This window comes from Entelurus aequoreus, linkage group LG27 (genome assembly GCF_033978785.1).
Source record: "Entelurus aequoreus isolate RoL-2023_Sb linkage group LG27, RoL_Eaeq_v1.1, whole genome shotgun sequence".
In the NCBI taxonomy this organism is placed as follows: Eukaryota; Metazoa; Chordata; class Actinopteri; order Syngnathiformes; family Syngnathidae; genus Entelurus; species Entelurus aequoreus.
Genome location: NC_084757.1, coordinates 32,320,526 through 32,348,384, shown reverse-complemented (window position 1 = coordinate 32,348,384; position 27,859 = coordinate 32,320,526). Strand labels below are relative to the sequence as shown.

Sequence of the window (27,859 nt, the reverse complement as noted above, 5' to 3'; positions counted from 1 at the left end):
TGCTAACGTTAGCATCCTAACAGTTAGCATGTGTCACGTACCAAGCTATACGACTCTTAAATGTATGCCAGGGAAATTAGCTAAAAAAGTGTCAAATTAGCAGAAAAAGTTAGAATGCTAACGTTAGCATCCTAACAGTTAGCATGTGTCACGTACCAAGCTATACGACTCTTAAATGTATCCCAGGGAAATTAGCTAAAAAAGTGTCAAATTAGCAGAAAAAGTTAGAATGCTAACGTTAGCATCCTAACAGTTAGCATGTGTCATGTACCAAGCTATACGACTCTTAAATGTATGCCAGAGAAATTAGCTTAAAAAGTGTCAAATTAGCAGAAAAAGTTAGAATGCTAACGTTAGCATCCTAACAGTTAGCATGTGTCACGTACCAAGCTATACGACTCTTAAATGTATGCCAGGGAAATTAGCTAAAAAAGTGTCAAATTAGCAGAAAAAGTTAGAATGCTAACGTTAGCATCCTAACAGTTAGCATGTGTCACGTACCAAGCTATACGACTCTTAAATGTATGCCAGGGAAATTAGCTAAAAAAGTGTCAAATTAGCAGAAAAAGTTAGAATGCTAACGTTAGCATCCTAACAGTTAGCATGTGTCACGTACCAAGCTATACGACTCTTAAATGTATGCCAGGGAAATTAGCTAAAAAAGTGTCAAATTAGCAGAAAAAGTTAGAATGCTAACGCTAGCATCCTAACAGTTAGCATGTGTCACGTACCAAGCTATACGACTCTTAAATGTATGCCAGGGAAATTAGCTAGAAAAGTGTCAAATTAGCAGAAAAAGTTAGAATGCTAACGTTAGCATCCTAAGAGTTAGCATGTGTCACGTACCAAGCTATACGACTCTTAAATGTATGCCAGGGAAATTAGCTAAAAAAGTGTCAAATTAGCAGAAAAAGTTAGAATGCTAACGTTAGCATCCTAACAGTTAGCATGTGTCACGTACCAAGCTATACGACTCTTAAATGTATGCCAGGGAAATTAGCTAAAAAAGTGTCAAATTAGCAGAAAAAGTTAGAATGCTAACATTAGCATCCTAACAGTTAGCATGTGTCACGTACCAAGCTATACGACTCTTAAATGTATGCCAGGGAAATTAGCTAAAAAAGTGTCAAATTAGCAGAAAAAGTTAGAATGCTAACGTTAGCATCCTAACAGTTAGCATGTGTCACGTACCAAGCTATACGACTCTTAAATGTATGCCAGGGAAATTAGCTAAAAAAGTGTCAAATTAGCAGAAAAAGTTAGAATGCTAACGTTAGCATCCTAACAGTTAGCATGTGTCACGTACCAAGCTATACGACTCTTAAATGTATGCCAGGGAAATTAGCTAAAAAAGTGTCAAATTAGCAGAAAAAGTTAGAATGCTAACGTTAGCATCCTAACAGTTAGCATGTGTCACGTACCAAGCTATACGACTCTTAAATGTATGCCAGTGAATTTAGCTAAAAAAGTGTCAAATTAGCAGAAAAAGTTACAATGCTAACCTTAGCATCCTAACAGTTAGCATGTGTCACGTACCAAGCTATACGACTCTTAAATGTATGCCAGGGAAATTAGCTAAAAAAGTGTCAAATTAGCAGAAAAAGCTAGAATGCTAACGTTAGCATCCTAACGGTTACCATGTGTCAAGTACCAAATTATATGACTCTTAAATGTATGCCAGGGAAATTAGCTAAAAAAGTGTCAAATTAGCAGAAAAAGCTAGAATGCTAACGTTAGCATCCTAACGGTTACCATGTGTCAAGTACCAAATTATATGACTCTGAGATGACATAACTACCAAATGGTTGTACCATTGAGTACTGGTATCGATTGGTACCGTATCGGTTCAAATGTGAACTGTACACATTCCTAACTCTAACCAAGATGCACGTTACAATCAAACAGTTAGTGTGTAGTAATAATAAGTAAACTACTTACAGTATTAACACTTTTAGGGCGCAACAAAAGACATTCAACTTAATGGCAAAGACTACTTCCTGACTACAGCACTAAGACGAACTGAGATGAACGCATACTTGCAAATGATACCCCGAAGTGTAAGAAAGCAAAATATAACAACTGGACAGGACAACGGTATAATCATCGGTTCACTGTTAAATGTCACATTTACAAATTATTATTATTCAAAATAATATTTATTATAACAATAACACAAAAGTAGCAAAAAATGGTACATTTAAGTACCGTTTTTAATATTAGCATGCCAACTTTAATATTCTAACAGTTAGCATGTGTCACGTACCAAGTTATACAACTCTTAAGTGTACACCTGCAAAATTAGCTAAAATGATGTCAAATTAGCGAAAAAAGTTAGCATGCGTCAATTACCAACTAATGTGACTCTGGGGTGTACGGCTGCTAAACCAACTTAAAAAAGCTAGCATGCTAATATTAGCATGCTAAGGTTAATTTACTAACAGTTAGCATTTATGCGACTTTTAAGTGTATGCTAGCAAAATTAGCTACAAAAGTGTCAAATTAGCGGAAAAAGTTAGCATTCTAACAGTTACCATGTGTCAAGTACCAAGTTATATGACTCTGAGATGACAAAACTACCAAAATGTTGCACCGTTGAGTACTGGTATCGATTGGTACCGTATCGGTTCAAATGTGAACTGTACACATCCCTAACCAAGATGCACGTTACAATCAAACAGTTGGTGTGTAGTAATAATAAGTACACTACTTACAGTATTAACACTTTTAGGGCGCAACAAAAGACATTCAACTGAATGGCAAAGACTACTTCCTGACTACAGCACTAAGACGAACTGAGATGAATGCATACTTGCAAATGATACTCCGAAGTGTAAGAAAGCAAAATATAACAACTGGACAGGACAACGGTATAATCATCGGTTCACTGTTAAATGTCACATTTACAAATTATTATTATTCAAAATAATATTTATTATAACAATAACACAAAAGTAGCAAAAAATGGTACATTTAAGTACCGTTTTTAATATTAGCATGCCAACTTTAATATGCTAACAGTTAGCATGTGTCACGTACCAAGTTATACAACTCTTAAGTGTATAAATGCGAAATTAGCTAAAATAATATCAAATTAGCGAAAAAAGTTAGCATGCGTCAATTACCAACTAATGTGACTCTGGTGTGTACGGCTGGTAAACCAACTAAAAATGCTAGCATGCTAATATTAGCATGATAACGTTAATTTACTAACAGTTAGCATGTGTCACGTACCTATTTATGCGACTCTTAAGTGTATGACAGCGAAATTAGCTAAAAAAAAGTGTCAAATTAGCGGAAAATGTTAGCATGCTAAAGTTAGCATCCTAACAGTTACCATGTGTCAAGTACCAAGTTATATGACTCTGAGATAAGAAAACTACCAAAATGTTGTACCGTTGAGTACTGGTATCGATTCCCAGGTACGGGGAATTGGTACCATATCGTTTCAAATGTGAACTGTACACATTCCTAACTCTAACCAAGATGCACGTTACAATCAAACAGTTGGTGTGTAGTAATAATAAGTACACTACTTACATTATTAACACTTTTAGGGCGCAACTAAAGACATTCAACTGAATGGCAAAGACTACTTCCTGACTACAGCACTAAGACGAACTGAGATGAATGCATACTTGCAAATGATACTCCGAAGTGTAAGAAAGCAAAATATAACAACTGGACAGGACAACGGTATAATCATCGGTTCACTGTTAAATGTCACATTTACAAATTATTATTATTCAAAATAATATTTATTATAACAATAACACAAAAGTAGCAAAAAATGGTACATTTAAGTACCGTTTTTAATATTAGCATGCCAACTTTAATATGCTAACAGTTAGCATGTGTCACGTACCAAGTTATACAACCCTTAAGTGTATACCTGCGAAATTTGCTAAAATATAATCAAATTAGCGAAAAAAGTTAGCATGCGTCAATTACCAACTAATGTGACTCTGGTGTGTACGGCTGGTAAACCAACTAAAAATGCTAGCATGCTAATATTAGCATGATAACGTTAATTTACTAACAGTTAGCATGTGTCACGTACCTATTTATGCGACTCTTAAGTGTATGCCAGCGAAATTAGCTAAAAAAGTGTCAAATTAGAGGAAAAAGTTAGCATGCTAATGTTAGCATCCTAACAGTTACCATGTGTCAAGTACCAAGTTATATGACTCTGAGATAAGAAAACTACCAAAATGTTGTACCGTTGAGTACTGGTATCGATTCCCAGGTACGGGGAATTGGTACCATATCGTTTCAAATGTGAACTGTACACATTCCTAACTCTAACCAAGATGCACGTTACAATCAAACAGTTGGTTTGTAGTAATAATAAGTACACTACTTACAGTATTAACACTTTTAGGGCGCAACAAAAGACATTCAACTGAATGGCAAAGACTACTTCCTGACTACAGCACTAAGACGAACTGAGATGAATGCATACTTGCAAATGATACTCCGAAGTGTAAGAAAGCAAAATATAACAACTGGACAGGACAACGGTATAATCATCGGCTCACTGTTAAAGGCCTACTGAAATGAATTTTTTTTATTTAAACGGGGATAGCAGATCTATTCTATGTGTCATACTTGATCATTTCGCGATATTGCCATATTTTTGCTGAAAGGATTTAGTATAGAACAACGACGATAAAGATTGCAACTTTTGGTATCTGATAAAAAAAAGGCTTGCACCTACCGGAAGTAGCGTGACGTAGTCAGTTGAACATATACGCAAAGTTCCCTATTGTTTACAATGATGGCCGCATGAAGTGAGAGAGATTCGGACCGAGAAAGCGACAATTTCCCCATTAATTTGAGCGAGGATGAAAGATTTGTGGATGAGTAAAGTGCAAGTGAAGGACTAGTGGGGAGTTGAAGCTATTCAGATAGGGAAGATGCTGTGAGAGCCGAGGGTGACCTGATATTCAGCTGGGAATGACTACAACAGTAAATAAACACAAGACATATATATACTCTATTAGCCACAACACAACCAGGCTTATATTTAATATGCCACAAATTAATCCTGCATAAAAACACCTGCGTGTTTGTTATGCTAGCTCCTAGCTCCTCTGCTAGCTCCTAGCTCCATAGAACACGCCAATACAATTCAAACACCTGATCAACACACACAATCACTCAGCCCAAAAGACCGTTTACCTAACCCAAGGTTCATAAAGCTTATATATTTTTAAAAAGTTACGTACGTGACGCGCACATACGGTCAAGTTATCGAATGTTTAGCAGCCAAGGCTGCATACTCACGGTACCTGATATTCAGCTGGGAATGACTACAACAGTAAATAAACACAAGACATATATATACTCTATTAGCCACAACACAACCAGGCTTATATTTAATATGCCACAAATTAATCCTGCATAATAACACCTGCGTGTTTGTTATGCTAGCTCCTAGCTCCTCTGCTAGCTCCTAGCTCCATAGAACACGCCAATACAATTCAAACACCTGATCAACACACACAATCACTCAGCCCAAAAGACCGTTCACCTAACCCAAGGTTCATAAAGCTTATATATTTTTTAAAAGTTAGTACGTGACGCGCACGTACGGTACGGTACGTGTTATGCTAGCTCCTAGCTCCTCTGCTAGCTCCTAGCTCCATAGAACACGCCAATACAATTCAAACACATGATCAACACACACAATCACTCAGCCCAAAAGACCGTTCACCTAACCCAAGGTTCATAAAGCTTATATATTTTAAAAAAGTTACGTACATACGCAAAAAAAAGCCAAAGCTGCATACTCACAGTAGCACGTCTGCGTCTTTGTCATCCAAATCAAAGTAATCCTGGTAAGAGTCTGTGTTGTCCCAGTTCTCTACAGGCGTCTGTGTATCCAAATCAAAAGTCCTCCTGGTTAGAGTCTCTGTTATCCGAGTTCTTCCATCTTGACTGCATCTTCCGGGAATGTAAACAAAGAAGCGCCGGCTGTGTACTGTTGTGGCTGACTACGTTCGAAAAATACGTCCATTTCGCACCGACAACTTTCTTCTTTGCTTGCTTGGCTTCCTTCTCCATAATGCAATGAACATGATTGAAACAGATTCACGAACACAGATGTCCAGAATACTGTGGAATTATGAAATGAAAAGAGAGCTTTTTCGTATCGGCTTCAATGTGGAAGGCATACCCGTGTTCGCCGGGCTACGTCACACGCATACGTCATCCGCAGAGGCGTTTCGAACCGGAAGTTTAGCGGCAAATTTAAAATGTCACTTTATAAGTTAACCCGGCCGTATTGGCATGTGTTATAATGTTAAGATTTCATCATTGATATATAAACTATCAGACTGCGTGGTCGGTAGTAGTGGGTTTCAGTAGGCCTTTAAATGTCACATTTACAAATTATTATTATCCAAAATAATATTTATTACAACAATAACACAAAAGTAGCAAAAAAATGGTACAGTTAAGTACCGTTATTGGTTCCCAAGTCTGTGATCGTTCTTTCGATAACTGAATTTCAAAAGCTTAAAGAGGAACATTTCCTTTAAATGATATTTATGATCCCCTGCATCGCTGGCGTATCACTTTCCCTTTTGGAGCCGCCATAAGCCGCGGCTTTAACAAGTGCCCAAGTTTGGCAGCGCCATGAGAGTAGCTTAGCGGCCATGAGAGGTGATTAAGAACGGGTCCGCCACCGCCGCCGCGTTGAAAGCCTGCAGCGGGGGGGTCAGGAGGATTAGTCGGGGTTAATGGAGTGGGAGAGACCACGCTGACACGTTTGTTACTGCTCACGCTCTGCTTTGAAGAAACTTGTACCAAAAAAGGCTTTTAGGGCCTAATAAGGGAACATTCTCTATTATTAGTGTCCTTTGTTATGTGCCGCCTCTTTTTGCCAATTTACACAAGCATCAAAATAATATTTCATGCATTTATGTAAAAAAATTATGATTGGCTAATATATATTATTTATTCAACTATATTATATATATTATTTCATATTTTATTATTTTTATACATGCTATCTGTTTTTGTTCATTTGTTTTATGTTTCTAATATTTTAAATGAATTAATTAATAAATACAATTATTATTTACTTGTATATGTTCATGTATTTTGTTTTGTTTATATGTTTCTAATACATTTTTTTAAATTGAAATGTTTTATTTATTAGATTTTTTATATCTATCCATCCATCCATGGATGAATATTTATGAGTATTTTTATACATGCTATCTGTTTTTGTTCCTTTTTTTTAATGTAGATATGTTTGTAAAATATTTTTTAAATAATGAATTATTTTTTATTATCATTATTTTCTTATATATGTTCATATTTTTTGTTTTGTTTATATGTTTCTATTCATTTTATTGATTGAAATGTTTTATTTATTTTATTTTTTATATCCATCCATTCATGGATGAATATTTATGATAATTTTTTACATATGCTTTTAGTTTTATGTAGATATGTTTCTAATTTTATTAATTAATTTATCATGAGTAACATTTTCTTATATATGTTCATATTTTTTGTTTTTTTAATATGTTTCTAATAATTTTTTCAATTGAAATGTTTTATTTATATCTATCTATCCATCCATGGATAAATATTTATGATTATTTTTTACATATGCTATCTGTTTTTGTTCATTTGTTTTATGTAGATATGTTTTTAATATTGTTTTATTAATTAATTAATTGATTAAGATTATTATTTTCTTATATATGTTCATGTTTTTTGTTTTGTTTATCGGTTCCTAATACTTTTTATTCAATTGAAATGTTTTCTTTATTAGATTTTTTATATTTATCCTTCCAACCATGGATGAATATTTATGATACATTTTATACATAAAAATTACTTTTGTTCATTTGTAATTTAATCTGATACATGTTTAGTTTTGTTTGTATGTTTGTAATAATTTTTTTGATTTAAATGTTTTATTCATTTTAAAATTTTCCATATCCATCCATCCATCCATGGATGAATAGTTTTTGTTCATTTGTTTTATGTATATATGTTTTTAATATATATTTTTAATTGATTCATTAATTTTTTATTATCATTATTTTCTTATATATGTTCATATTTTTAGTTTTGGTTATATGTTTATAATCATTTTTTTGATTGAAATGTTTTATTTATTTTATTTTTTATATCCATCCATCCATCCATGGATGAATATTTATATATATTTTTTACATATACTATCAGTTTCTGTTCATTTGTTCTATGTAGATATGTTTTTAATATTTTTTAATTAATTAATTGACCTATTATGATTCTTTGTTTGTTATATATGTTTCTAATAATTTTTTCTAATATATAGTTTTTATTAATTAATTTATATTTTATTATTATCATTTTCTTATATATGTTCATATTTTTGTGTTTTTAATATTTTTATAATTTTTTTTATTATAATGTTTTATTTATTCATTTTGATTTGTTATTTTTATATATGTGCATTATATGTTATTATTACGTGTTGACACACACACACACACACATATATATATATGTATACAAATATATGTATACTATATATACAAATACTATACATATATGTGTGTTTCTAATATAAATTTTTATTTTATTGTCTTGTTTATATGTTTTTATACATACAGTATACAGTATATGTTTCAGAAGACGTGATTATGTCATAAAGGTGTACCTAATGAAGCGTCCAGTCTGGCCCTGCAAACAATCCTCACATGCTTTTAGCTTCAGCGCTATCGGCAGACGCGTCTAATTAGCGGCGGCGAAAGTAGGCGTGGGAGTGGCAAAGGGTCACGACCCCGTGGGCGCCACCTAGTGTACGTGACACTTAATCTCACACCTCAGGCGTCTCTTTTGTGGCGCTCAGACGGAGCCATTAAACCCCATCGGTGAGATACCCAGATAGCGCTGGGTAGCAAAATATATAACTCTAAGGTGAGCATCTGCAAAATGAGCTAAAAAAGTTAGCATGCTAACAGTTAGCATGTGTCAACCACCAAATTATTTGACTACGAGGTGTATACCCGCAAAATTAGCTTAAAAAAGCTAGCATGCTGACAATAACAAAGTTAACATGCTAATGTTTTTAGCATGCTAACAGTTAAAAATTATGTGTTAATGCTAAAAAACTGATGCCGATCTGAAAAGCTAACAGGTAGCACGCTACCCAGAGAACATCGGGTAACAAAATACATGACTATAAGGTGAGCATCTGCAAAATGAGCTAAAAAAAAGTTGGCATGCTAACAGTTAGCACGTGTCAACGACCAAATTATTTGACTCTGAGGTGTATACCTACAAAATTAGCTTAAAAAAAGCTAGCATGCTGACAAAAACATGTTAACATGCTAATTTTAGCATGCTAACAGTTACAAATTACGTTTGAATGCTAAAAAAAACTGATGCCGAATTGAAATGCTAACAGGTAGTGTCAAGTAACAGAATATATGAACCAAAGGTTAGGTGCGTAGCTTCAAAATGTGCTAATAAAGTTAGCATGCTATCATTAACAAGCTAACAGTTATATGAGTCTGTGGCATACACCTGCAAAATTAGCTTAAAAAAAGCTAGCATGCTGACAATAAAATGCTAATTTTAGCATGCTAACAGCTACAAATTATGTGTAAATGCTAAAAAACTGATGCCGAATTGAAATGCTAACTGGTAGCGCCGAGTAACAGAATATATGAACCAAAGGTTAGGTGTGTAGCTGCAAAATGTGCTAAAAAAAAGTTAGCATGCTAACATTAACAAGCTAACAGTTAAGATGCGTCATATACCAAATTATGTGACTCTGTGGCATACACCTGCAAAACTACCTTAAAAAAGCTAGCATGCTGACAATAACATGTTAACATGCTAACGTCAGCATGCTAACAGTTACAAATTACGTGTGAATGCTAAAAAAACTGATGCCAAATTGAAATGCTAACAGGTAGCGTCAAGTAACAGAATATATGAACCAAAGGTTGGGTGTGTAGCTGCAAAATGTGCTAAAAAAGTTAGTATGCTAACATTAACAAGCTAACAGTTAAGATGCGTCAAATAACAAATGATGTGACTCTGTGGCGTACACCTGCAAAATTAGCTTAAAAAAAGCTAGCATGCTGACAATAACATGCTAATTTTAGCATGCTAACAGTTACAAATTACGTGTGAATGCTACAAAACTGATGCCGAATTGAAATGCTAACAGGTAGTGTCAAGGAACAGAATATATGAACCAAAGGTTAGGTGCGTAGCTGCAAAATGTGCTAAAAAAGTTAGCATGCTAATATTAACAAGCTAACAGCTGAGATACGTCAAATATCAAATTATGTGACTCTGTGGCGTAAACCTGCAAAATTAGCTTAAAAAAAGCTAGCATACTGACAATAACATGTTAGCGTGCTAACGTCAGCATGCTAACAGTTCCAAATTACGTGTGAATGCTAAAAAAACTGATGCCAAATTGAAATGCTAACAGGTAGCGTCAAGTAACAGAATATATGAACCAAAGGTTAGGTGTGTAGCTGCAAAATGTGCTAAAAAAGTTAGTATGCTAACATTAACAAGCTAACAGTTAAGATGCGTCAAATACCAAATGATGTGACTCTGTGGCGTACACCTGCAAAATTAGCTTAAAAAAAGCTAGCATGCTGACAATAACATGCTAATTTTAGCATGCTAACCGTTACAAATTACGTGTGAATGCTAAAAAACTAATGCCGAATTTAAATGCTAACAGGTAGTGTCAAGTAACAGAATATATGAACCAAAGGTTAGGTGCGTAGCTGCAAAATGTGCTAAAAAAAGTTAGCATGCTAATATTAACAAGCTAACAGCTGAGATACGTCAAATATCAAATGATGTGACTCTGTGGCATACACCTGCAAAATTAGCTTAAAAAAAGCTAGCATGCTGACAATTACATGTTAGCGTGCTAACGCCAGCATGCTAACAGTTCCAAATTACGTGTGAATGCTAAAAAACTGATGCCGAATTGAAATGCTAACAGGCAGTGTCAAGTAACAGAATATATGAACTAAAGGTTAGGTGCGTAGCTGCAAAATGTGCTAAAAAAATTTAGCACGCTAGCATTAACAAGCTAACAGTTAAGATGCGTCAAATACCAAATGATGTGACTCTGTGGCATACACCTGCAAAATTAGCTTAAAAAAAGCTAGCATGCTGACAATAACATGCTAATTTTAGCATGCTAACCGTTACAAATTACGTGTGAATGCTAAAAAACTAATGCCGAATTTAAATGCTAACAGGTAGTGTCAAGTAACAGAATATATGAACCAAAGGTTGGGTGCGTAGCTGCAAAATGTGCTAAAAAAAGTTAGCATGCTAACATTAACAAGCTAACAGCTAAAATGCGTCATATACCAAATTATGTGACACTGTGGCATACACCTGCAAAATTAGCTTAAAAAAAGCTAGCATGCTGACAATTACATGTTAGCGTGCTAACGCCAGCATGCTAACAGTTCCAAATTACGTGTGAATGCTAAAAAACTGATGCCAAATTGAAATGCTAACAGGTAGTGTCAAGTAACAGAATATATGAACCAAAGGTTGGGTGTGTAGCTGCAAAATGTGCTTAAAAAGTTAGTATGCTAACATTAACAAGCTAACAGTTAAGATGCGTCATATACCAAATTATGTGACTCTGTGGCATACACCTGCAAAACTAGCTTAAAAAAGCTAGCATGCTGACAATAACATGTTAACATGCTAACGTCAGCATGCTAACAGTTACAAATTACGTGTGAATGCTAAAAAACTGATGCCAAATTGAAATGCTAACAGGTAGCGTCAAGTAACAGAATATATGAACCAAAGGTTGGGTGTGTAGCTGCAAAATGTGCTAAAAAAGTTAGTATGCTAACATTAACAAGCTAACAGTTAAGATGCGTCAAATAACAAATAATGTGACTCTGTGGCGTACACCTGCAAAATTAGCTTAAAAAAAGCTAGCATACTGACAATAACATGTTAGCGTGCTAACGTCAGCATGCTAACAGTTCCGAATTACATGTGAATGCTAAAAAACTGATGCCAAATTGAAATGCTAACAGGTAGCGTCAAGTAACAGAATATATGAACCAAAGGTTAGGTGTGTAGCTGCAAAATGTGCTAAAAAAGTTAGTATGCTAACATTAACAAGCTAACAGTTAAGATGCGTCAAATACCAAATGATGTGACTCTGTGGCGTACACCTGCAAAATTAGCTTAAAAAAAGCTAGCATGCTGACAATAACATGCTAATTTTAGCATGCTAACCGTTACAAATTACGTGTGAATGCTAAAAAACTAATGCCGAATTTAAATGCTAACAGGTAGTGTCAAGTAACAGAATATATGAACCAAAGGTTAGGTGTGTAGCTGCAAAATGTGCTAAAAAAAAGTTAGCATGCTAACATTAACAAGCTAACAGTTAAGATGCGTCATATACCAAATTATGTGACTCTGTGGCATACACCTGCAAAACTACCTTAAAAAAGCTAGCATGCTGACAATAACATGTTAACATGCTAACGTCAGCATGCTAACAGTTACACATTACGTGTGAATGCTAAAAAACTGATGCCAAATTGAAATGCTAACAGTTAGCGTCAAGTAACAGAATATATTAACCAAAGGTTGGGTGTGTAGCTGCAAAATGTGCTAAAAAAGTTAGTATGCTAACATTAACAAGCTAACAGTTAAGATGGGTCAAATAACAAATAATGTGACTCTGTGGCGTACACCTGCAAAATTAGCTTAAAAAAAGCTAGCATGCTGACAATAACATGCTAATTTTAGCATGCTAACAGTTACAAATTACGTGTGAATGCTACAAAACTGATGCCGAATTGAAATGCTAACAGGTAGTGTCAAGGAACAGAATATATGAACCAAAGGTTAGGTGCGTAGCTGCAAAATGTGCTAAAAAAGTTAGCATGCTAATATTAACAAGCTAACAGCTGAGATACGTCAAATATCAAATTATGTGACTCTGTGGCGTACACCTGCAAAATTAGCTTAAAAAAAGCTAGCATGCTGACAATAACATGTTAACATGCTAACGTTAGCATGCTAACAGTTACAAATTGCATGTGAATGCTAAAAAACTAATGCCGAATTGAAATGCTAACAGGTAGTGTCAAGTAACAGAATATATGAACCAAAGGTTGGGTGCGTAGCTGCAAAATGTGCTAAAAAAGTTATCATGCTAACATTAACAAGCTAACAAATAACAAATTATATGACTTCAAAATTAGCTAAAAAAAAAAAAGCTAACATTTTAACATGCTAACTTTAGCATGCTAACAATTACAAAATGTGTGAATGCTAAAAGGTGCAAGCCAGAAAATGTACGACGCCTGTAAAATGAGCTAAAAGTTAGCGTGCTAATAGTTAGCATGTGCCAACCACAAACTATCCATCCATCCATTTTCTACCACTTGTCCCTTTTGGGGTCGTGGGGGGGGGTGCTGGAAACTACTACTTTTGAATTTACACTCCGCTTATTAAAAATATATTTTACAGTTCATTTGATTTCTACATTTTGCACATGACGTCATTCATAAATGCTTCAAACAGGCCACGCCCACCAACAAGAATGTGTTTAAAATGATCCAATATTTGAATATCATAAACGGAACATTTCCACTTACAGCTTCCAAATTTGAGCGGACAGGCGTGTGCGTCCATGGGGAAGTCCTCCAGCTGCATGGGACACTCTGCCGATATGGTCAGTCTGTAGACATTTAAATGATATCTTATTATAATAATAACATATAAAAAAATAATCAGATAATTATGTGTGGGAAAAAAAAGTATAATGAAGTGAAGACTATACAGTTAGAGGGAAAATGCTGCCATCTTGTGGACACAAGTGGAATGACATCACAGCCCTCTGATGATACAAAGTAGTTGAGTTGTTTTTTTTATGTAATCATTACAGACATTAAAGATATAAATGCATACAATTTAATTGAATTAAAATCTAAAATATATTTGTTCCGTTTTTATTACTGTTTTACACGTGTACATTTCATTCAAAGTGGAATAAAAATGACTTTTGTGTACAACTGGAACAAAACGTGTATGTGTGTCCGACAGCTCCCTCCAGTGGACACTCATGGTAGTGTTGGATTGTTACATTCATGCAATAAAGTTAAAGTTAAAGTGCCAATGATTGTCACACACACACCAGGTGTGGCGAAATTATTCTCTGCATTTGACCCATCACCCTTGATCCACCCCCCTGGGAGGTGAGGGGAGCAGTGAGCAGCAGCGGTGGCCGCGCCCGGGAATAATTTTTGGTGATTTAACCCCCAATTCCAACCCTTGATGCTGAGTGCCAAGCAGGGAGGTAATGGCTCCCATTTTTATAGTCTTTGGTGTGACTTGGCCGGGGTTTGAACTCACGACCTACCCATCTAAGGCGGACACTCTAAATAGTTGCTTGTTATCACAAATCGGTGATTCTCAAACTGTTGTACGCCCCAAAAAAAAAATTTAAAAAAAATTATCACAACACAATGTTACTGTTCAAACTGTGTGTGACGGTGCAGTGCACAAAAATATTAAAAATATTTGTTAAATAAAACCACTGCCTTGCTTTAATGAATATTTAGGCTCAAAGTTAATTTCAGACACAATAGTAGTTTCAACACCATGCATCGTATCTTTTCCCTTTCTCTGCTCGAAAAGGTACAGAGCCCCTAAATGGACATGGGGAAAAAAAAATTTAAATAATTTTTTTTTTATTTTTTATTTTTTAGACATGTATCTTGTGCGCACGAGAAACTATCTCCTGCACACGAGAAACTTTTTATGAAGCTATTAAATTTTTTTTTTTTGATTTATACTTTTTTTAAATATTTTTTTTTAGACATGTATGCACACGAGATACAAGTCTAAAAAAAAAAAAAAACTAAAAAAAAGATCTTTTTTTTTTTTGACATGTATCTCGTGTGCAAGAGACACATGTCTAAAAAAAAAAAAAAAAAAAGTATAAAATATATATATATATTTTTTGACATGTATCTCGTGCGCAAGAGACACATGTCTAAAAACAAACAAAAAAAAAAGTATAAAACGTTTTTTTTTTAGAAATGTATCTCATGCGCACAAGAAACTATCTCCTGCACACGATAAACTTTTTATAAAGTTATTAAAAAAATTTTTTTAAATTTATACTTTTTTTAAATATTTTTTTTTAGACATGTATCTCGTGCACTCGAGATACATGTCTAAAAAAAAAAAAAAAAACTAAAAAGATTTTTTTTTTTTTTACATGTATCTTGTGCGCAAGAGAAACTATCTCTTGCGCACAAGATAGTTTCTCGTGTGCAAGAGACACATGACTTAAAAAAAAAAAAAAAAAGTATAGAATATATATATATATTTTTTGACATGTATCTCGTGCGCAAGAGACACATGTCTAAAAACAAACAAAAAAAAAAGTATAAAACATTTTTTTTTAGACATGTATCTCCTGCACACGAGAAACTTTTTATAAAGTTATTAAAAACAAATTTTTAAATTTATACTTTTTTTAAATATTTTTTTTTAGACATGTATCTCGTGCACACGAGATTCATGTCTAAAAAAACAAAAAACTAAAAAAAAGATCTTTTTTTTTTTTTTTACGTGTATCTTGTGCGCAAGAGAAACTATCTCTTGCGCACAAGATAGTTTCTCGTGTGCAAGAGACACATGACTTAAAAAAAAAAAAAAAAGTATAGAATATATATATATATTTTTTGACATGTATCTCGTGCGCAAGAGACACATGTCTAAAAACAAACAAAAAAAAAAGTATAAAACATTTTTTTTTTTAGACATGTATCTCGTGCGCACAAGAAACTATCTCCTGCACACGAGAAACTTTTTATAAAGTTATTAAAAAATGTTTTAAAAATGTATACCTTTTTAAAATATTTTTTTTAGACATGTATCTTGTGCGCAAGAGAAACTATCTCTTGCGCAGAAGATAGTTTCTCGTGTGCAAGAGACATGTCTAAAAAATAAAATAAAAAAAGTATAGAATATATATATATATTTTTTTACATGTATCTCGTGCGCAAGAGACACATGTCTAAAAACAAAAACAAAAAAAAAGTATAAAACATTTTTTTTTTAGACATGTATCTCATGCGCACAAGAAACTATCTCCTGCACACGAGAAACTTTTTATAAAGTTATTAAAAAATGTTTTTTAAATTTATACTTTTTTTAAATATTTTTTTTTAGACATGTATCTCGTGCACTCGAGATACATGTCTAAAAAAAAAAAAAAAACTAAAAAAAAGATTTTTTTTTTTTTACATGTATCTTGTGCGCAAGAGAAACTATCTCTTGCGCACAAGATAGTTTCTCGTGTGCAAGAGACACATGTCTAAAAAAAAAAAGTATAAAATATATATATATATTTTTTGACATGTATCTCGTGCGCAAGAGACACATGTCTAAAAACAAAAACAAAAAAAAAGTATAAAACATTTTTTTTTTTTTTTAGACATGTATCTCCTGCACACGAGAAACTTTTTATAAAGTTATTAAAAAATGTTTTAAAAATGTATACTTTTTAAAAATATTTTTTTTTAGACATGTATCTTGTGCGCAAGAGAAACTATCTCTTGCGCACAAGATAGTTTCTCGTGTGCAAGAGACACATGTCTAAAAAAAAAAAAAAAAAAAAAAGTATAAAATATATATATATATTTTTTGACATGTATCTCGTGCACAAGAGACACATGTCTAAAAACAAAAACAAAAAAAAAAGTCTAAAAAAATTTTTTTTTTAGACATGTATCTCGTGCGCACGAGAAACTATCTCCTGCACACGAGAAACTTTTTATAAAGTTATTAAAAATTTTTTTTTAAATTTATACTTTTTAAAAAAATAAAAAAAAATAAAAAAAATATATATATTTTTTTGGACATGTATCTCGTGCGCAAGAGAAACTATCTCTTGCGCACAAGATAGTTTCTCGGGTGCAAGAGACACATGTCTAAAAAAAAATAAAAATTAATAAAAAGTATAATATATATATATATATTTTTTGACATGTATCTCGTGCGCACGAGATGCATGTCTAAAAAAAAATAAAAAAAATAAAAAAAATTATTATTTTAATTTTTTTTATAACTTTATAAAAAGTTTGACATGTATCTCATGCGCACAACAAACTATCTTGTGCGCACAAGATAGTTTCTCGTGCGCATGAGATAAATGTCTAAAAAAAATAATAAAAAAAATTAAAAAAAACATTATCAAAATGTTTTTTTCCCCCATGTCCCTTCAGGGGCTTTCGTAAAAAGGAGTCGGAAGAAGCAGAGCTGATTCAATTACACTTGACCCCTTTTAAGGTTTCTGACACTTTTTAATTTCTTAATTTCTTCTGTTATTATTTGTATTAGCTTTTTGTGTGTTCTCTCCTGCAATTAAAACTAACTTTTAAGTCCTTTGTAACTTTACCAAATGAACATTTTTGGGTCCCAGTATTGACCCCTGGGGGACACCACAGGATATATTTAGCTCCCTTGACATGTTTTCACCTATCTTCTTGTAATGCTTCCTGTTGGTTAAGTAGCTTCTTACCCAGTTGAAGACCCACCCTCTGATTCCATAGCGTTCTAGTTAATTAATTAAGATATTATGATTAATTGTGTCAAATACTTTAGTTAGATCCATAAACACATTGCTAATTTCCTCCAGTAAAATGTTAGCTCTGTATAAGGATATCACCACATGGGCTCAGGAACACTTCAGAAAACCACTGTCAGTAACTACAGTTGGTCGCTACATCTGTAAGTGCAAGTTAAAACTCTACTATGCAAAGCCAAAGCCATTTATCAACAACACCCGGACACAACAACACCACTTTTTTGGAAATGTGTTGCTGCCATTAAATTCTAAGTTAAATATTATTTGCCAAAAAAAAAGTGTGTTTCTCAGTGTGAACATGAAATATCTTGTCTTTGCAGTCTATTCAATTGAATATAAGTTGAAAAGGATTTGCAAATCATTGTATTCTGTGAGCAAATTGTCGAACAGTTTAAGAAAAACATTTCTCAACCAGCTATTGCAAGGAATTTAGGCATTTCATCATCTACGCTCCGTAATATCATCAAAAGGATCAGAGAATCTGGAGAAATCACTGCACGTAAGCGATGATATTACGGACCTTCGATCCCTCAGGCAGTACTGCATCAAAAAGCGACATCAGTGTGTAAAGGATATCACCACATGGGCTCAGGAACACTTCAGGAAAACCACTGTCAGTAACTACAGTTGGTCGCTACATCTGTAAGTGCAAGTTAAAACTCTATTATGCGAAGCCAAAGCCATTTATCAACAACACCCGGACACAACAACACCACTTTTTTTGGAAATGTGTTGCTGCCATTAAATTCTAAGTTTATTATTATTTATATTGTTTTGTCTCCAGATTTATAAACCGGAACAACTTTGTGGCTATTTTCATATTGTCTGGGAATTTGCCTGTTTGAAACGATAGGTTGCTGATATATGTTAAAGGTTCTGAAATCTCTTCAATAACTTTGTTTTTATGGCTTTTGTATCAATTTGGTGACAGTCGGTTGACGTCTTTGGTTTACATGTCTTCCATCCATCTATTCATTTTCTACCATTTGTCCCCTTCGGGGTACCAGGGGGGTTCTGGAGCCTATTTTACAATAGAAGATCTGAAATATTTTCACCTAGATTTGGACCAATGTTCTCAAAGTACTTATCAATCAATCAATCAATCAATCAATCAATCAATCAATCAATCAATCAATCAATCAATGTTTACTTATATAGCCCTAAATCACGAGTGTCTCAAAGGGCTGCACAAGCATCCGGTTCAATGGACGTCGAGTGGATCTAGTTCATAGTGTGAGAGTCCAGTCCATAGTGGATCTAACATAATAGTGTGTGAGTCCAGTCCATAGTGGATCTAACATAATAGTGTGAGAGTCCAGTCCATAGTGGATCTAACATAATAGTGTGAGAGTCCAGTCCATAGTGGATCTAACATAATAGTGTGAGAGTCCAGTCCATAGTGGATCTAACATAATAGTGTGAGAGTCCAGTCCATAGTGAATCTAACATAATAGTGTGAGAGTCCAGTCCATAGTGGATCTAACATAATAGTGTGAGAGTCCAGTCCATAGTGGATCTAACATAATAGTGTGAGAGTCCAGTCCATAGTGGATCTAACATAATAGTGTGAGAGTCCAGTCCATAGTGGATCTAACATAATAGTTAGAGTCCAGTCCATAGTGGATCTAACATAATAGTGAGAGTCCAGTCCATAGTGGATCTAACTTAATAGTGAGAGTCCAGTCCATAGTGGATCTAACATAATAGTGTGAGAGTCCAGTCCATAGTGGATCTAACATAATAGTGTGAGAGTCCAGTCCATAGTGGATCTAACATAATAGTGTGAGAGTCCAGTCCATAGTGGATCTAACATAATAGTGTGAGAGTCCAGTCCATAGTGGATGTAACATAATAGTGTGAGAGTCCAGTCCATAGTGGATCTAACATAATAGTGTGAGAGTCCAGTCCATAGTGGATCTAACATAATAGTGTGAGAGTCCAATCCATAGTGGATCTAACATAATAGTGTGAGAGTCCAGTCCATAGTGGATCTAACATAATAGTGTGAGAGTCCAGTCCATAGTGGATCTAACATAATAGTGTAATTCGTAAATAAAAACAGAATACAATGATTTGCAAATCCTTTTCAACTTATATTCAATTGAATAGACTGCAAAGACAAGATATTTAATGCAAACAATAATTAACTTAGAATTTAATGGCAGCAACACATTTCCCAAAAAGTGGTGTTGTTGTGTCTGGGTGTTGTTGATAAATGGCTTTGGCTTTGCATAGTAGAGTTTTAATTTGCACTTTTTCTGAAGTGTTCCTGAGCCCATGTGGTGATAACCTTGTGCACTAATACACCCCCATACCATCACAGGTGCTGGCTTTTCAACTTTGCGCCTAGAACAGTCTGGATGGTTCTTTTCCTCTTTGTTCCGGAGGACACGACATCCAAAGTTTCCAAAAACAATTTGAAATGTGGACTTGTCATACCAGAGAACACTTTTCCACTTTGCATCAGTCCATCTTAGATGAGCTCGGGCCCAGCAAAGCCAGCAGCGTTTCTGGGTGTTGTTGATAAATGGCTTTGGCTTTGCATAGTAGAGTTTTAACTTGCACTTACAGATGTAGCAACCAACTGTAGTTACTGACAGTGGTTTTCTGAAGTGTTCCTGAGCCCATGTGGTGATATCCTTTACACACTGATGTCGCTTTTTGATGCAGTACAGCCTGAGGGAGTTAAGGTCGGTAATATCATGGCTTACGTGCAGTGATTTCTCCAGATTCTCTGAACCTTTTGATGATATTACGGACCGTAGATGGTGAAATCCCTAAATTCCTTGCAATAGCTGGTTGAGAAATGTTGTTCTTAAACTGTTCAACAATTTGCTCACGCATTTGTTGACAAAGTGGTGACCTGTTTTTGTTCCTTTCTAATAAATGACTACATGATTCCTTCCTACATGTTGGTAGTGTACCAGTTAGCTTCTTCTTATACGTGTTGTACTTGTTTTCTGCCTCTGTAGATCTTGTAGTTTGCATACGAGCTTCTGATGTTGAAATTAATTATTGACACTTTGGAAGTTTTTGTCTGGATTCATATAATTTTCTACGTTATGTCGTGATTGCTACCTTATGTTGTAAATGCTACGTTATGTTGTGATCACTACGTTATGTCATTAATGCTACGTTATGTCGTGATCGCTACGTTATGTCGTGATTGCTACGTTATGTCGTGATTGCTACGTTATGTCGTGATTGCTACGTTATGTTGTGATTGCTATGTTATGTCGTGATTGCTACGTTATGTTGTAAATGCTACGTTATGTCATGATTGCTACGTTATGTCGCGATTGCTACGTTGTGTCGCGATTAATACATTATGCCGCGATTAATACATTACGTCGCGATTGCTACGTTATGTCGCGATTGCTACGTTATGTCGCGATTGCTACGTTATATCGTGATTGCTACTTTATGTTGTGATTGCTACTTTATGTTGTGATTGCTACGTAATGTCGCGATTGCTACTTTATGTCGCGATTGCTACTTTATGTCGCGATTGCTACGTTATGTCGCGATTGCTACATTATGTTGTGATTGGTATGTTATGTTGTGATTGCTACATTATGTTGTGATTGCTACGTTATGTTGTGATTGCTACGTTATGTCATGATTGCTATGTTATGTCGTGATTGCTATGTTATTTCCTGATTGCTACGTTATGTCACGTTTGCAACTTTATGTCATGATTGCTACATTATGTTGTAAATGCTACGTTTTGTCATGATTGCTACGTTATGTCGCAATTGCTACGTTATGTTGCGATTGCTACGTTATGTCGCGATTGCTATGTTATGTCGCGATTGCGACATTATGTCGCAATTGCGACATTATGTCGCGATTGCTATGTTATGTCGCGATTGCTACATTATGTCGCGATTGCAACGTTATGTTGTGATCGCTACTTTATGTTGTGATTGCTACATTATGTTGTGATTGCTACATTATGTCGTGATTGCTACGTTATGTTGTGATTGCTACTTTATGTTGTGATTGCTACATTATGTTGTGATTGCTACATTATTTTGTGATTGCTACGTTATGTCATGATTGCTATGTTATGTCGTGATTGCTATGTTATTTCCTGATTGCTACGTTATGTCACGTTTGCAACTTTATGTCGTGATTGCTACGTTATGTTGTAAATCCTACGTTATGTCATGATTGCTACGTTATGTCGCAATTGCTACATTATGTCGCGATTGCAACGTTATGTCGCGATTGCTACGTTATGTTGTGATTGCTACTTTATGTTGTGATTGCTACATTATGTTGTGATTGCTACATTATGTCGTGATTGCTACGTTATGTTGTGATTGCTACTTTATGTTGTGATTGCTAAGTTATGTTGTGATTGCTACATTATGTTGTGATTGCTACGTTATGTCATGATTGCTATGTTATGTCGTGATTGCTATGTTATTTCCTGATTGCTACGTTATGTCACGTTTGCAACTTTATGTCGTGATTGCTACGTTATGTTGTAAATGCTACATTATGTCATGATTGCTACGTTATGTCGCGATTGCTACGTTATGTCCCGACTGCTATGTTATGTTGTGATTGCTACATTATGTCGTAAATGCTACATTATGTCTTCATTGCTGTTATGTCGTGTTTGCTACGTTATGTCGTGTTTGCTAGGTTATGTCGTGTTTGCTACGTTATGTCGTGTTTGCTACGTTATGTCGTGACAGCTACGTTATGTCGTGACTGCTACGTTATGTCGTGACTGCTACGTTATGTCGTGATTGCTACGTTATGTCGTGATTGCTACGTTACGTCATGATTGCTACGTTACGTCGTAAATGCTACATTATGTCGTGATTACTACGTTATGTTGTAAATGCTACGTTATGTTGTAAATGCTACATTATGTCGTGATTACTACGTTATGTTGTAAATGCTACGTTAATGTCGTAATTGCTACATTATGTCGTGATTACTACGTTATGTTGTAAGTGCTACGTTATGTTGTGATTGCTACATTATGTTGTGATTACTACATTATGTTGTAAATGCTATGTTAATGTCGTAATTGCTACATTATGTCGTGATTACTACGTTATGTTGTAAATGCTACATCATGTTGTGATTGCTACATTATGTCGTGATTGCTGCAATATGTCGTGATTGCTACGGTATGTCGTGTTTGCTACGTTATGTCGTGATTGCTGTTATGTCGTAAATGCTACGTTATGTCTTGTTTATACGTTGTGTTGTGATTGCTACGTTATGTCGTGATTGCCAAGTTATGTCGTAAATGCTACATTATGTCTTGTTTATACGTTGTGTTGTGATTGCTACGTTATGTCGCGATTGCGAGGTCATGTCGTGATTGCTACGTTATGTCGTGATTGCTACGTTATGTCGTGATTGCTACGTTACGTCATGATTGCTACCTTACGTCGTAAATGCTACGTTATGTCGTGATTACTACGTTATGTTGCAAATGCTACGTTATGTTGTAAATGCTACATTATGTCGTGATTACTACGTTATGTTGTAAATGCTACGTTAATGTCGTAATTGCTACATTATGTCGTGATTACTAAGTTATGTTGTAAATGATACGTTATGTTGTGATTGCTACATTATGTTGTGATTACTACATTATGTTGTAAATGCTATGTTAATGTCGTAATTGCTACATTGTGTCGTGATTACTACGTTATGTTGTGATTGCTACATTATGTTGTGATTACTACATTATGTTGTAAATGCTATGTTAATGTCGTAATTGCTACATTGTGTCGTGATTACTACGTTATGTTGTAAATGCTACATTATGTTGTGATTGCCACATTATGTCGTGATTGCTACATTATGTCGGGATTGCTACGGTATGTCATGTTTGCTACTTTATGTCGTGATTGCTACATTATGTCATAAATGCTACATTATGTCTTGATTGCTGTTATGTCGTGATTACTACGTTATGTTGTAAATGCTACGTTATTTTGTAAATGCTACATTAAGTCGTGATTACTACGTTATGTTGTAAATGCTACGTTAATGTCGTAATTGCTACATTATGTCGTGATTACTACGTTATGTTGTAAATGCTACGTTATGTTGTGATTGCTACATTATGTTGTGATTACTACATTATGTTGTAAATGCTATGTTAATGTCGTAATTGCTACATTGTGTCGTGATTACTACGTTATGTTGTAAATGCTACATTATGTTGTGATTGCCACATTATGTCGTGATTGCTACATTATGTCGTGATTGCTACGGTATGTCGTGTTTGCTACGTTATGTCGTGATTGCTGTTATGTCGTAAACGCTACGTTATGTCTTGTTTATACGTTGTGTTGTGATTGCTATGTTATGTCATGATTGCCAAGTTATGTCGTAAATGCTACATTATGTCTTGTTTATACGTTGTGTTGTGATTGCTACGTTATGTCGTGATTGCGATGTTATGTCGCGATTGCGACGTTATGTCGCGATTGCTATGTTATGTTGTGATTGCTATGTTATGTTGTGATTGCTACGTTATGTCATGATTGCTATGTTAGGTTGTGATTGCTATGTTATTTCCTGATTGCTACGTTATGTCACGTTTGCAACTTTATGCCGTGATTGCTACGTTATATCTTGATTGCTACGTTATGTCATGATTGTTACGTTATGTCGCGATTGCTACGTTATGTCGCGATTGCTACGTTATGTCGCGATTGCGACGTTATGTCGCGATTGCTACATTATGTCGCGATTGCTACATTATGTCGCGATTGCTACATTATGTCGTGATTGCTATGTTATGTTGTGATTGCTACGTTGTGTTGTGATTGCTACTTTATGTTGTGATTGCTACATTATGTTGTGATTGCTACGTTATGTTATGATTGCTACATTATGTAGTGATTGTCACGTTATGTTGTGTTTGCTACATTATGTCCTGATTGCTACGTTATGTCCTGATTGCTACGTTATGTCATGTTTGCTACGTTATGTCGTGTTTGCTACTTTATGTCGTGATTGCTACATTATGTCGTAAATGCTACATTATGTCTTGATTGCTGTTATGTCGTGTTTGCTACGTTATGTCGTGTTTGCTACGTTTTGTCGTGACAGCTACGTTATGTCGTGACTGCTACGTTATGTCGTGACTGCTACGTTATGTCGTGACTGCTACATTATGTCGTGATTGCTACGTTATATCGTGATTGCTACGTTACACCATGATTGCTCGTTACGTCGTAAATGCTACGTTATGTCGTGATTACTACCTTATGTTGTAAATGCTACGTTATGTTGTAAATGCTACATTATGTCGTGATTACTACGTTATGTTGTAAATGCTACGTTATGTTGTGATTGCTACATTATGTTGTGATTACTACATTATGTTGTAAATGCTATGTTAATGTCGTAATTGCTACATTATGTCGTGATTACTACGTTATGTTGTAAATGCTACATCATGTTGTGATTGCTACATTATGTCGTGATTGCTGCAATATGTCGTGATTGCTACGGTATGTCGTGTTTGCTACGTTATGTCGTGATTGCTGTTATGTCGTAAATGCTACGTTATGTCTTGTTTATACGTTGTGTTGTGATTGCTACGTTATGTCGTGATTGCCAAGTTATGTCGTAAATGCTACATTATGTCTTGTTTATACGTTGTGTTGTGATTGCTACGTTATGTCGCGATTGCGAGGTCATGTCGTGATTGCTACGTTATGTCGTGATTGCTACGTTATGTCGTGATTGCTACGTTACGTCATGATTGCTACCTTACGTCGTAAATGCTACGTTATGTCGTGATTACTACGTTATGTTGCAAATGCTACGTTATGTTGTAAATGCTACATTATGTCGTGATTACTACGTTATGTTGTAAATGCTACGTTAATGTCGTAATTGCTACATTATGTCGTGATTACTAAGTTATGTTGTAAATGATACGTTATGTTGTGATTGCTACATTATGTTGTGATTACTACATTATGTTGTAAATGCTATGTTAATGTCGTAATTGCTACATTGTGTCGTGATTACTACGTTATGTTGTAAATGCTACATTATGTTGTGATTGCTACATTATGTCGTGATTGCTAAAATATGTCGTGATTGCTACAGTATGTCGTGTTTGCTACGTTATGTCGTGATTGCTGTTATGTCGTAAACGCTACGTTATGTCTTGTTTATACGTTGTGTTGTGATTGCTACGTTATGTCGTGATTGCAAAGTTATGTCGTAAATGCTACATTATGTCTTGTTTATACCTTGTGTTGTGATTGCTACGTTATGTCGTGATTGCGATGTTATGTCGCGATTGCGACGTTATGTCGCGATTGCTATGTTATGTTGTGATTGCTATGTTATGTTGTGATTGCTACGTTATGTCATGATTGCTATGTTATGTTGTGATTGCTATGTTATTTCCTGATTGCTACGTTATGTCACGTTTGCAACTTTATGTCGTGATTGCTACGTTATGTCATGATTGCTACGTTATGTCGCGATTGCTACGTTATGTCGCGATTGCTACGTTATGTCGCGATTGCGACGTTATGTCGCGATTGCTACACTATGTCGCGATTGCTACATTATGTCGCGATTGCTGCGTTATGTCGTGATTGCTATGTTATGTTGTGATTGCTACGTTGTGTTGTGATTGCTACTTTATGTTGTGATTGCTACATTATGTTGTGATTGCTACGTTATGTTATGATTGCTACATTATGTAGTGATTGTCACGTTATGTTGTGATTGCTACATTATGTCCTGATTGCTACGTTATGTCCTGATTGCTACGTTATGTCCTGATTGCTACGTTATGTCATGTTTGCTACTTTATGTCGTGATTGCTACATTATGTCATAAATGCTACATTATGTCTTGATTGCTGTTATGTCGTGATTACTACGTTATGTTGTAAATGCTACGTTATTTTGTAAATGCTACATTAAGTCGTTATTACTACGTTATGTTGTAAATGCTACGTTAATGTCGTAATTGCTACATTATGTCGTGATTACTACGTTATGTTGTAAATGCTACGTTATGTTGTGATTGCTACATTATGTTGTGATTACTACATTATGTTGTAAATGCTATGTTAATGTCGTAATTGCTACATTGTGTCGTGATTACTACGTTATGTTGTAAATGCTACATTATGTTGTGATTGCCACATTATGTCGTGATTGCTACATTATGTCGGGATTGCTACGGTATGTCATGTTTGCTACTTTATGTCGTGATTGCTACATTATGTCATAAATGCTACATTATGTCTTGATTGCTGTTATGTCGTGATTACTACGTTATGTTGTAAATGCTACGTTATTTTGTAAATGCTACATTAAGTCGTGATTACTACGTTATGTTGTAAATGCTACGTTAATGTCGTAATTGCTACATTATGTCGTGATTACTACGTTATGTTGTAAATGCTACGTTATGTTGTGATTGCTACATTATGTTGTGATTACTACATTATGTTGTAAATGCTATGTTAATGTCGTAATTGCTACATTGTGTCGTGATTACTACGTTATGTTGTAAATGCTACATTATGTTGTGATTGCCACATTATGTCGTGATTGCTACATTATGTCGTGATTGCTACGGTATGTCGTGTTTGCTACGTTATGTCGTGATTGCTGTTATGTCGTAAACGCTACGTTATGTCTTGTTTATACGTTGTGTTGTGATTGCTATGTTATGTCATGATTGCCAAGTTATGTCGTAAATGCTACATTATGTCTTGTTTATACGTTGTGTTGTGATTGCTACGTTATGTCGTGATTGCGATGTTATGTCGCGATTGCGACGTTATGTCGCGATTGCTATGTTATGTTGTGATTGCTATGTTATGTTGTGATTGCTACGTTATGTCATGATTGCTATGTTAGGTTGTGATTGCTATGTTATTTCCTGATTGCTACGTTATGTCACGTTTGCAACTTTATGCCGTGATTGCTACGTTATATCTTGATTGCTACGTTATGTCATGATTGTTACGTTATGTCGCGATTGCTACGTTATGTCGCGATTGCTACGTTATGTCGCGATTGCGACGTTATGTCGCGATTGCTACATTATGTCGCGATTGCTACATTATGTCGCGATTGCTACATTATGTCGTGATTGCTATGTTATGTTGTGATTGCTACGTTGTGTTGTGATTGCTACTTTATGTTGTGATTGCTACATTATGTTGTGATTGCTACGTTATGTTATGAT

The 27,859-nt window shown here is 34.8% G+C and overlaps 2 protein-coding genes across 4 annotated transcripts in view; one reads left to right on the top strand and one right to left on the bottom strand.

Moving 5' to 3' along the window:
- Positions 1–27,859, top strand: part of gabrb3 (gamma-aminobutyric acid type A receptor subunit beta3) — a 113,647-nt gene that overhangs the window by 14,110 nt on the left and 71,678 nt on the right. The gene's annotated exons all lie outside the window — the stretch shown is intronic.
- The window catches only part of gabra5 (gamma-aminobutyric acid type A receptor subunit alpha5), a 74,966-nt gene that overhangs the window by 29,446 nt on the left and 17,661 nt on the right, over positions 1–27,859 (bottom strand). For both annotated transcript variants that reach the window (XR_009824760.1, XM_062038789.1), the window contains exon 6: positions 13,638–13,720. Coding sequence is in view for 1 of the 2 variants with exons in the window: in XM_062038789.1 (XP_061894773.1) it covers positions 13,638–13,720 (83 nt within the window). In the remaining variant the exon portion in view is untranslated. The remainder of the gene's footprint in view (positions 1–13,637; positions 13,721–27,859) is intronic.